General features: G+C 41.1%; 2 protein-coding genes across 2 annotated transcripts; both read right to left on the reverse strand.

The window, feature by feature from the left end:
* Positions 1-1,252: 1,252 nt before the first annotated feature.
* On the reverse strand, positions 1,253-4,773 carry LOC134092577 (homeobox protein Hox-C8a-like). The gene is made up of 2 exons (XM_062545549.1): positions 4,013-4,773; positions 1,253-3,324 (listed from the first exon to the last, which is right to left on the reverse strand). Exons 1-2 carry the CDS (start codon positions 4,446-4,448, stop codon positions 2,954-2,956), a joined length of 807 nt encoding a protein of 268 aa, XP_062401533.1. The 5' UTR covers positions 4,449-4,773; the 3' UTR covers positions 1,253-2,953.
* A 3,504-nt stretch (positions 4,774-8,277) lies between these two features.
* Positions 8,278-11,616, reverse strand: LOC134092576 (homeobox protein Hox-C9a-like). Its single transcript, XM_062545548.1, has 2 exons — positions 11,064-11,616; positions 8,278-9,707 (listed from the first exon to the last, which is right to left on the reverse strand). Exons 1-2 carry the CDS (start codon positions 11,602-11,604, stop codon positions 9,463-9,465), a joined length of 786 nt encoding a protein of 261 aa, XP_062401532.1. The 5' UTR covers positions 11,605-11,616; the 3' UTR covers positions 8,278-9,462.
* Positions 11,617-12,148: the final 532 nt, after the last annotated feature.

Consider the following 12,148-nt stretch of genomic DNA (forward strand, 5'->3'; position numbering starts at 1 on the left):
TTGGGTAGGCTAGTTAGTCAGTTTGGGGTGGTTCATGTCTTAGAGCAGGTTTCTCCGGTCTTATAATATCCACGGAATGTTGATATAGCCTAGTTAAGGCTTAATTTGTGAAAGAAAGTCCTAATACAGAGAATATGAAATAATAGTTGGAAAATCGTTAAAAAGGTCCTATTTCCAGCAGAACTGCCTTCAGTCTCAAAGGAATTAGCAACAGGGCCCTATCAAATGTTGTATAATGTTGCCTATTCGTCGAACTATTGCTGCATATTCTTTCGTTACTGTCTTTATAATATTTCTGAACTGAACTCTAACTGAATCAAATGCTGCACGTCAAGTTTTTTTTTTTATCATAGGAACGATTCGAGTAAATCTTATAGGCCTAATCTACTTTTGAAAGACCATTATACCTATTTTGCTTGTTTACTTTTCACATTTCAGGTGATTTCAGAACACGCGGTTAAACTTTGTTTATTAAGGTGAGAAATTGCACACAATCACCTGTTCAGTTAAATTCACGCTCACGCACACGTACACTCTTCTCATAAAGATCACATGAAATCTGTAAACAGGAGCAGGGGCTTCGACAGATCAGGATCATAAACACAAGTTCTGCTATTTGATGTCTATTGCACCTTGCATTAACACTGAATTTGGGACAACGCGTTTTTTTCTGCATCGTTTAAACCAGTTGTAATCATCGAGTTGTTATTAGGAGTCCCTAAAATGTCTATAACGCCACATAATATAAGACCTACGTGTTCTTCTGTCTTGAAGCCTAATAACTCAATTTACTTTTTGGCTGGTGACTAGGATGAGTCTTATTATATGGCATCACAGAATAGTACTTATGTTTGTCGTCATCTAAAGCACCAAATTAACCATCGCCAGATTGCATGAACATGAGCTTGTTCTATTGTAGTCTAGCCTATAGTCTCAGTTTATTCATATCATGCCGCTGAACGTGTGAAGCGGCGACTTTTTAAATGCAATTATAAGGATGTGGACTCTCACATTTACAGACATACTGGATGATTGACCTTAAACAGCTTATTGACTGAAAATCTAGGCTACCAATGAATTATCAGGTCGACAAATGTGTATTTGTATGTATTTGTATCCATGTTTGTGTTATATAGCTTACACCAATAGTGTGTGTGTGTGTGTGTGTGTGTGTGTGTGTGTATGTGTGTGTGTCTCAGAGAGAGAGTGCGCGCGCGTGCGCGCGCAGAAAATGCAGAACAAGTGATTTTTGTCTTTTCCATTTATTGTACAACATGGCAACACATGTGCATACAGAAAAAGTTACTTTTTTCCCTCTGAAATATAAGAACTCAAGCCTTTGTGGCACAATGTTTACGAAGACATACATGTTCAGTGCAATAAAAATTCTACTCTAGAACACCAGCACAGACATATGATAATAACTGATGCATGATCAGAAACATACAGTTTTTCAACTGGTAGAACAATTGTCACACAAAAGTGCGTCGGTTTAGGCAGTTTAAGTTGTTGGGGACTTTAATATTAACCTTTATTATTTTACTGCGTTGTATGTCATAACTTGTTTACATAGCCTATATTGGCATGGCCTCTCAAGACTTCTTGTTATAGACATCTGACAGAAACCCTCAGCTCAAGCCCAATCTTCAAGTTAATATGAAGCTGTACATTGTGGCACTGAACTTTCAATCAGGACCAGTTAATGTTAAGTAATGCCGTGGTTCGAGATGGAGTTGGGAAATTAATTTCTTCAATAGAGGTATACCAATTCGGGCGTAGCTATAGCGCCTGTGAAGTAGCTTATCGCCAGACATCAAACATTTCCGTGGATAGTGCTTTCTCCGTCTGAGGTTTTTTTTTCTTCTTTTTTTAAAAGTATTACGAGACAAAATCATTGCTTCCAAAGTTACAACTAATAGATGTCAATACCGCTAAGTCGTATCGAGGCCTAGGTAGTTAGATGCCCTTGGATACTCAATCGAGTGTAGGTCTAGTCTGGTAGGCAGCCTACATGTAAAAGCAGGCGTACTAGGCCAACTCGTATTGCAGCGTGTGTCAATAGACTACATTGATGTCATTAAGTCGAATGATTCAATTATTTCCTTCAGCATTTGATTGAGTAACCAAGGATCATGTTCAGTTTCAGCAAAAATGTCACAAATCGTACAAAATATGCATTACAAATTGTCAGTGATATCAATATAATTGCGATTAGCTATAATCAATTTTGAATTGAAGGGCGAGAGGAAACTGCCATTGAAATAAAATGAAATTAAGTTTCAGTTTCCTCACACTAGGTAGCATCGTATCGACTCCAAATTTTAAAATTTGTGTCATGATTAAATGGATTCTCTTCTTTTACCCCACCCAAATTACATAAATAATAGACTACTGAAAAAACACACTTTGATAATATAAAAGCATATGTTCGCAAAAAATGCTATACTTATTGAGCCCTATCAAGCACCCCAATAAAGTTGTCCTTCTCTAAGGTTGTCTACGGTGTTTTTACTAAAGACTATGTTCTCCTCATTTTCACCACACTGAAATGTTGGTCATATTGAAGAAAGAGCTGATGAAAAAGAACATTGTGAAGTAATTGTATATTTCGGTCTTGTGTTTTATGGGTTCTTTTGATCTCAAGGCCTATATAGTGTGAGACGCGGTTGAGGAACACAAGAAATGTCAGATCTGGAAATGAACACGGACCTTTTTCAGGGAGATCCAGCTTTATAACGCATGGGTTCTTATTGGATGCCTGTCCTCATTTGAGGATTACTGTGTGGAGAGGAAGCAGTGTCACAATTGCCTCTCTAAAGGATTTCCTCACTTGTTGACTCAATAAAACGGTGGTCGTAAAACGGGATCTCTTCTCTCTCTCTCTCTAGCCCTCTCTCTCCCTCCCTCTATCTTTCAACTTTAAGTCGTATAACCATAAAAAGGGGCAATAAAATCACTCTTTCGTCCCCTCTTCCTCTCTTGTCTCTTTTTTCTCTGCTTCCTCTGATTCTCCCTCTTCGTTGGTTTCTTCCTCGCCTTCTCCCTCTCCCTCTCTCTCTGCCTCTGCCTCTGCCTCTGCCTCGGCTTCGGCTTCGGCTTCGGCCTCCCCTCGCTGGCCCGGGAATTTGTCTTTGTTGTTCTCTTTTTTCCATTTCATTCGCCGGTTCTGAAACCAGATCTTCACCTGTCGCTCTGTTAGACTCAATGCATGGGAGACTTCGATGCGTCGCTTGCGTGTGAGGTAAGGGTTGAACAGGAACTCCTTCTCCAGCTCCAGTGTTTGGTAACGACTGTACGTCTGTCGACCGCTGCGCCTTCCGGGAGCTAAGAAAATCAGTGGGTAGATGTTTAAGCATACAGACACACACACAAACACACACACACACACGAAAAAAACATGTGATACTCGTTGCATTCGTGCATATAGCAGCTGGTTGTAACCTAGCATTGAACCTTTTTTAATGATACTTGCTTGTGTTATGACTAAGGTGATGACACACCACACATTCAGCTAGTATTTATTTGGTGGGACGACTTCCACAATATGCGCCTGTATACACCTTCACCCTTAAATCTCAGCAGATTGAAGGATGAGTGAAAATCCAGGCCAAGTTCTGTTAACTGTACTCTGAATTATATCTTGTTAGTGATGTGTTCCTCTCTTTTATTGTTCGCTGGCACGTCTTCACTCGCGGTCAAATAAATGCCTTTCCACAGTTAAAAGGTATTATTTACTTGACAGCATTTATAAATAAATGATCGATCCTGACTATGTGAAAGACACCACCGTAGATAATTGCTGAAGATCGACAATACGGTGAGTCAACAAGCAACTGTGCAATGCCATCACACACGGAGAATGTCTCGGCTCAATGCAAACAAAACAAACACGTACACTCAGATATACGTGCACACACATAGAATCATACACGCACCACACATACACAACAAACAGCTGATGTATTTTTTAACAATGAAAACTAAAGTATGAGACGTAAAAGCAGGAGCTGACCGTGGGGTCTCATCCAAGGAAACATAAGACCAGGCGACGGGGTTTGATTTAGATGGCCTTGTCCGTCTCCGAGGTTAGTGCCATTCGACGATTTACAGTCTGGGTATTGCGCCACACTCGCCTCTTGCTGGGCGCCATAAAGTGATTGTCTCGGAAGAGCGTCGTAGCCGTAAAATTTCGTGGCATCTCCGTGGCACGCTAACGCGCAGGGGTTCTGTTGGTATCCAGGAGTGGAGATCCCAGGCGTTCCATGGTGAAAGAAGTCTTGGACGTGATGGGGCGTGGGTTGGAAACCCGGTGCCGTTGCTCCAGCCCCGTAAACCAGCCCATGGGTCCGGGTGACGGTTTGGGGAAACCTGCAGTCGTAGTAAGTTGGCTCCAATGTTTCAGCGCCTTTGTACTTTGAAAATAACGGGTTCACAAAGTAGGAGCTCATGTTGCCTTTCCCCTTCCTGTTCAGTGTTGTTGTTGGGTGAGTAGAGTAGTGGACAATTCGGTATTACCTTAGTTCTTTTCCAGAGCCCATGCATATAACCGCCGGAACCATACAACCATAGAGACAGGCTGAAAATACTAACAGACTTTCAATGTCCAACTCCAGGTATCACTGTTTTCCTTCCTTTCCTCACTGCCTCCCTCCTTCTCCACTGAGGGCTGCTCTTTTTTACCCTTTTCTGTATTTGCAGCGGCTAATAGGACTTATGTCGTGAATGGTTGATGTGTGCTAGGCTGGCTAGCTCCTCCGACACAGTCACAAGCGTTTTTGCGCGCCCCCCTTCCCATGACATAGACCCCCTCCCTTCTCCACACACCAACCTACCAGCCTCAATCCCCCTCCCCTTCTTTGCGTTCCTAGACGTCTACCTTGAGCAGCACTACTCGCCTTTATCCAGACTGGTTGTACGATTGTACATGGAAAGGCAAATCGACGCACTTCATGACGCACATTTCGATTTTGCCCTTGCGTTTTGTGCTTGATTTCGCCTACCAAGGCCCCGAATTTCGTAGTTAGTACAGGCCTAGTCATTGTCTGGTTATTATAACAGTAACAGTAGTATAATAATATGTAGCCGACTTATGACAACACTGTCCAGTGGAATTTCTATATTCAGGTAAAACAATTGGTTGTATGCGTGTGTGCATTTTTAAAGCTGCTCATGGTCTGCACTATACCATACTGAAAGCAAGTATCCGAAAATGACGTTCATGAGCCGAGGCAATGCTTTGGTGAATATTGAATGTTGTTTTGCTACACGACAAAATCTCCCCACAATGCTACATCCGATTGGGTCTGCAGATGTTAAAAATATGTGTGCACTGAACATCAAATTAAATGGGAATATGACCAACAGGAAAATCACCTGAATGATCTATTAGCTGGATTTGCACTTCATTAACTTCTGTTTCTGGATACATGTTTGTCTTAACTGTGAATAAAATTGTGTCAATTAAACTGTAATTGTCGCATTCATTTATTTTAAGAAATAAAGCGATGATCCTCTCATCAAACTCTAGGCCCACTCGCATCACTGGTTTCGCGAAGGTATTCAAAATTCATGTAACACAAGTGGCCTTGCATTGTTAAGTTGGAGCAGTTCACATTTTGCATACAGATTTTAGTCTTTCTAATGAACTTCTCCCAATGAACAAAGACCACCACTCATTTACCGACATTGGTAAATGGATTATGCTAGGGAGCACTGCATATATTACTACATTTGTAGTATTTAAGTATAGCCTAATTAAAGATTTCACATCAACGATAACACGTCATTGTCGTCGTTAGAACTCTAGAACAGATGAATCTGCTCTGATAGCATATGAGAGATTGTAGAAGACTACGTCAAAGAACATTAAATTGCGAAGAGAGCTGGAAAGCGGTTTGTCTACCATGGAGATTATTGATATCAAGTTTTCAAAACATCACGTAATTGTTACTACAAATGTACACTGTAATAAATTCAAGAACAGGCGCATAATGCCGCAGATCATACCCTAAAAAGGCTGAAATAATATGCCGGAATGACTCATGGAGGCGTAGGCCTACTCTCACAACTTCTAAACAGGCACACTACATCGACAATAAGCAAGCGCTCTAACTTTGAATGAGGTACTGGGCACGTTTCTGTTTATTGCTAGGATAAACTCTCTCACGGTGTACAACGAGTGGAGATCAAAGATGCCACATGAGAAATCCACAAGGTTGGAGGTAAATGGTGCACCCTACCGGAGGCGACACAGAAATGCACTGCACGTCTCACAAGCCCTATTTTGTTGGCAACCCCTTTTTCTCGAGACTTTGTAGCTATAAAGTGAGTGTTTATGGTTTAACAACGCAGGGAGGTAAAATGAGGATTCAACTAGGCTATTTAATACAGCCGAATGAACTATTTCTCACTTCAAACACTGGTAAGCGCTTTGCAAATGAACCTCAGAGCTATTTTACTATGCATAGAAAGGGAAGTCGGCCTAGTGAACACAAAGTAGAAATGCATAATGTAATATTTAAAATACATATCTTTCATAATGATATTGCTGAAGGTTTTCTGCAACTTACCATGTATAGGTATAAGCCTTTAGCTTGAGTTAGATATACAGTACATTCCCAAATAGATTTGCTATAATGTATGCCTAAATATAGGCTGCGCTATATTCTTTTTTCCAGAAATAAACAGTGTGTTAGACTACAGTGTAAGTGTTTGAAGCCTATATGTAGCCTTTATAAAGGCTACCTGAGGTCCTCGATGGTTAAAGAACGGTCTACCCTGCCAAAAAGCACGGGGAATAGACCTGGATACGTCTTCAATGATCTTAAAGATAGATCAACAGCGTCATCTAGCGTTGATTTTGTGTTTTGTCAGGCAGTGCTTCTTCAAGCTTTCAGCTGGTAGTTCTTAGCGTGGCAGACACTTCTGGAGTCACCAATGGAAAAAGCCATATGTGGATGGGCCTGTCAAGGCCTCTGATGATCCCAGTGAAATGTCAAATCATAAGACTAAGAGCTGTTATGCCTGCGCCAAACTCAAAGGTCTATAGCAGACTAGTAGGCCTAATTACACCGCGTTGTAATTAAGTAGCAACAAATAAATTAAAACAAAGTTACTATTATTATTATTATTAGTAGTATTGTTATTGTAGTTGTTATTATTGTAATAATTATTATTATATTATCATCGTCGTCGTCGTCATCATCATCATCCACACGATTCCACTGCCAGTGGTTTCGACTTTATTTTGGTTAGACTACACATAGGCTACAACAGACACACTATCCATTGAATGAACAGATTTCCGGAAGCGAAATTGCATTTAAGAAAGGTATCTAAGCAACCATTCAGATATCAGTGGCTGGACACTGGTGTGGTTGTGTAGTTGTAAGTGGTATGCAATTTGGATCTTAAAAGAAGGCCTATACTCTGCAACCCCCCTTCTTCTTATAGCAATGAAGATAATAAAGAGGAAAGGCGAAAGGGCTCGACACGTTTGTAGTGGACAGTGCAGACAAAACAAGTGCAATAAGCTTGCTTTGAAATAAGGCCCAGCATTGCATCCAATAAGAGCAATAAAGTGATTTAGCCCAGACGTCTAGCCAGCTCCCCGGCTTGGCTTTGTTCAATTGCAATCGAAGCAAACAGTGCAGCCGCAAGCAGAGTTGTAAAACCTATTGCTCCGTCCTCTGCGGCGGAAATGTCCAGCTTGATTGGGCTTTAAAATCGCTGCATCCTGTCAATAATGTTTGTGGCACCTTCTAGAAAAGAGACAGTTTCAGACATGCTCGAGGGAGCCAAAACGCCAGACCTCTCACGCTTTCAACAAAGTGACGTCTATACACTAGCACTTGGGGAAAAAAACAGCTAGATTCGCTGTACTGCAGCAGCATAGGGTGGAAATGTAAAATTGTAGGCTACCACAAAAAGTTGACCTACAAATGGAACACGATGACTTTAAGTAATCACACACACACACACACACACACACACACACAGCTGCACCTCTTTTACTAAATCAAATGCTATCAAATAATCAAGAAGAAATTTACTCTGTACAAATGGTATTTCTCCTTAGCAGACATTGGTTAATTTCGTGTAAAAAATGTAGACTATTTATTTATAGATCAGTTGGTTTAAATTGGTTAGTTAAAGGATCAACTGAAAAAAACTAGCACGCATATTTGATCTGTTAACTTTATGTTTTCACATACTGTGTAGGCCTATGTCACACATTATAAATGAAATCGCCTTCATTATTATGAATAGTTCTTTATTTCAGATATGGTGTTTTTTTTGTCATATTCTGCACATTTAGCCGCTAAACGTTTTCTATGAATTCTCTCGATAACACATATTATTGTAAACAATCGGATAATATCGTGTCCATTTAATATTTTAGAAAAAAATAGTGTTATTGAAATAGCACTCACGACAGACATTTCGTGGGCCTACATTCTCACACAAGTATGGCTCCTGCATCATGTAGTAGGCTAGCCTAGTGCAGTAGTGGCGCCTTTGCAGTGGGCCTCAAAATGTCACCCTTTTGCAGTCTAATTCAGATCACTTGCATGTTTTGCTACCGTGTATGGAAGTGGCCAGGAAACGTTCATTACCGAGGAAGTGAATTAGAGGAGAACAACGACCTATACCTACAGCTGCTTTCAATAAAGATTAGCATGCTGGTTCTGGCGAGTATTGTCGTGAGAGAATTTGTTTAGCTTTTCCTCCATGACAAGTGCTCGCTCACGCACTGCTAGCGCGCGCCATTAGGCCCATAAGGAATGTCCTTCTCTCGGGTTGTTATATGGCGAGGGACAGAACTATGAATGCAAGCAGTCCATTACGATTAATCCCGAAACACAGTCGACTGAGATGTCAGATATATTTTAGTATAATCACAATCTACAATATAACATAAACTTTCAGAATCCAGAGGAAATAACGCATACGGCAGTTGCAACATATCCACAGTGACGAGAACACAAACAATCCCCTTGTAATTGTGGTAGTCTTTTCTTGTACAAAACTTTCTACTCATAGTGTACACATACGATGCAACACCTAGAAAAATACACAGGTATTAAATTACACGTGAACACACAAACACTACTGAGTATAATTCCTCGTCTTAACTCCCTCCCATGTTTTTGTTTTTAATGTACAATGTCTTAAGTCGCGTTTCATGGACGCATGGTATACAAAAATAAAAAAGTATGTGACCAAACAAGCTGTATGTCACATATAACAAAACAAACAAAAACAGCCAAAGTAAGCCGCTCAGAAGTCATCCACAGATCTTGAGAAGTGAGATAGCTTGAAGTGCAACAAATGTAGAAATCATGAGAAGAGTGACTGAATTGTTTTTGAAAATGAAGTCCAATGTTTCAGTCATTATTTGTCCATTTTAATTATTATTTCAATGTTGACGCAGGCTAATGTGATCTTCTGTGTCATTTTGCGCTACTGCTCGTTACTCTCAGTCTTCTCCTTATTCATTTTCTTCATCTTCATCCGTCGATTCTGGAACCAAATTTTGACCTGTCGCTCGGTGAGATTCAGGACCCGAGCGACCTCGTATCGACGGTCCCTTGTCAGGTACATATTGAACAAAAACTCTTTCTCGAGTTCAAGTGTTTGATATTTGGTATAAGGACACCGCTTCTTCCTGGTGGAGCGCGCATGGATCCAATTCGCTACTGGATTACCTGGAAAAAAACAACACACACAATCTCAGACGCAGTTCAGATAGGCATAGACAGTGGACAGTGATTTTAATTCCAACAAGGCCCATAACGTCTATTTGGTGTAAAGAACAACACTCGTGGTCTGATTTCTTCAACATTTAGAAACACAATAGATTGCACATAAACTGACAATATCAATTTGTACCACGGACATTATAGCTTTCAAAGTGAAGGGTGAAAATGAAAGGGTGAATTCGACGTAGTAGTGTTACCCCCTAAAAAATATTTCCTTTTCAAGACGGTCTATACTGCTAAAAAAGGATCCAGTCGTAAAGACGTGAGTGCGCCCATTTGCTTTATTGGCCCATAAAGATTTTTAAAAGCCTGTAGTTTCAAGTCTCGGCAGGATCTGCAGCTAAGGCTGCTCAGTGTGTTTGGGCCACTCGCATTCCTAATACTGGAGCTCCGAGGTTTGTCTGGTTCAGACTGCGTTAGTCACTTATTTCCCAACAGGAAACACTTCAAAACAGCAAGACTACGATATGTTTCCCTTTGCTTTTGAGCAATTATGTTGCATAACCTAAAGGAGATACTTTACTATTTGAACTATTCTCTTTGTAATGCCAATGGAACACCTGCTTTGAAAAGTGCTTTACAGATCCATTAAATACATTAATTATATGGTTATAATTGATATTGACATGAGAGTGCTGTAAATGCAGACCTCAAAAGTAAATTGAAATTCCCTGGAATATGGATTAAAAGGGCGCCATGTTGACAGGCCTCAGAACACCTACTAGGTCATGGACTCCGATGGAGAGGTTATTGTGGTATAAATGATACAACTCTGTAGCCTATAACAAATAGTTTATACAAGCTATGGTAATTATTGCAATGTAAAAGTAGCTGTCCACTAAGAGTTGTTTCCGCCATGAAATTCTCGACTAATCCAAACGAGGTATGTTGTGGTATTATTTATGCCCATAAGAAAAATGTAATTGTTGGTTAACCACGATTTAAAGGTTATGCTTCTATAACAGAGGTTTAAAGAGAAGGAAACGGCCTATATGAGCTTTGGTCTTGATTCTCATCGCGCCAATGAAAAGCTTGTTTGACGAGATTCCCCATTTTATAGCCGGTTTATGGCTGCTGCTTACTTTACAACCTTAAAGCCATTGGCGTTTGTCCTGTCTAGCGCTGTCTAACAACCCTCTAGAAGAACCCGCGTTCAAAGGGAACTGAAAAGGGACGATAATTTCGTTTTATAGTAGGGGCCAACGGACAACATTGAGCCAAAATCCCTCAATGGCAGAACATCCCCCTCACACCGCCATCACACGGACCGTAAACACGGATGGTGGCGTAGCGTATACTTACTTGGATCGAACTCCGGCTTGTCTTCCTTGAGCTTGCCGGAAACCAATGTCTCCGCTTCGGGCGAAGGGATGATCTGCTGTGCCTTATCCCGGAGATCAGGTGAAGAACCATAATAGTAATCCGGATAGCCGCGTCCGTTGGCGGCGATGCATTCCCCGGGTCTGCGTTCGGGGATACCGTCGGACTTCAGCCCGTAGTGTCTGCTGTTAGCCGGGTAGCCTGGGAAAGAGACTGTTCCAGAGATAGGCTCAAACCACGACCGCACATACCTCGAGTCTGTGCCTATGTGTGGCTGGTGGGTGTAGGGATGGTACACCACGGATGACTGTGAGTTCACTGGCCCCCAAGACGAGGTAAAGACTGGAGGTTTGGGCGCAAAGCTGCAAGAAGGAAAATCCGAGCACTCCGGGACAAGCGGAGATGGTCGTGAACCGGCAGGGAGCAGCTCCGGCGCGGAGAAACGCGACGCTAATACTTCTTCGCTCTCGTGGTTTATCAACGAATCCACATAATAATTGCTTATAGGACCCGTGGTCGACATGACGATGTGATGCCTCTCTCCTCTTTTACATGCATCAGATTATTATATGGAGTGTATGTGTACTTTTTTATCTGCCCATAGAACAATCAAGTCAGGTAATTATTTCTCCCGGGGCTTTTGAGCTCTCATTGGCTGGTGGAAGACACGTGATCATATTTACTCCAAAATTATACAGTCGATTAATGCGCACGCAATCCTTGGGACAGTGATGTACTTCAGATCTTAAAATGCTCTTTATGAAAAGGATTTCTATTCTATGACCAATCATTAGACTGGAATAACCACACATCATGCCTAAGTTTTATGCTGTTGTCATAAACAATGGAGAGCTGCGCCCCAGTTATTGGACCACGGAGGTACGTTGACCGCTCTAAAGAACGCACTATTTCCTCGTGTAATTTGTCTTTGTCGACAAAATGTCGTTTGAAACAAACAATATTTGCCATATTCACTAGAACTACTCTATTACAGTATTACCATTTATATCACACTCTTACGCATTATTCACAGCAATCGATGAAATAGTTTATTTTTCCTTTTCGAT

The sequence above is a fragment of the Sardina pilchardus genome, chromosome 9, assembly GCF_963854185.1.
Source record: "Sardina pilchardus chromosome 9, fSarPil1.1, whole genome shotgun sequence".
Classification (NCBI taxonomy): Eukaryota; Metazoa; Chordata; class Actinopteri; order Clupeiformes; family Clupeidae; genus Sardina; species Sardina pilchardus.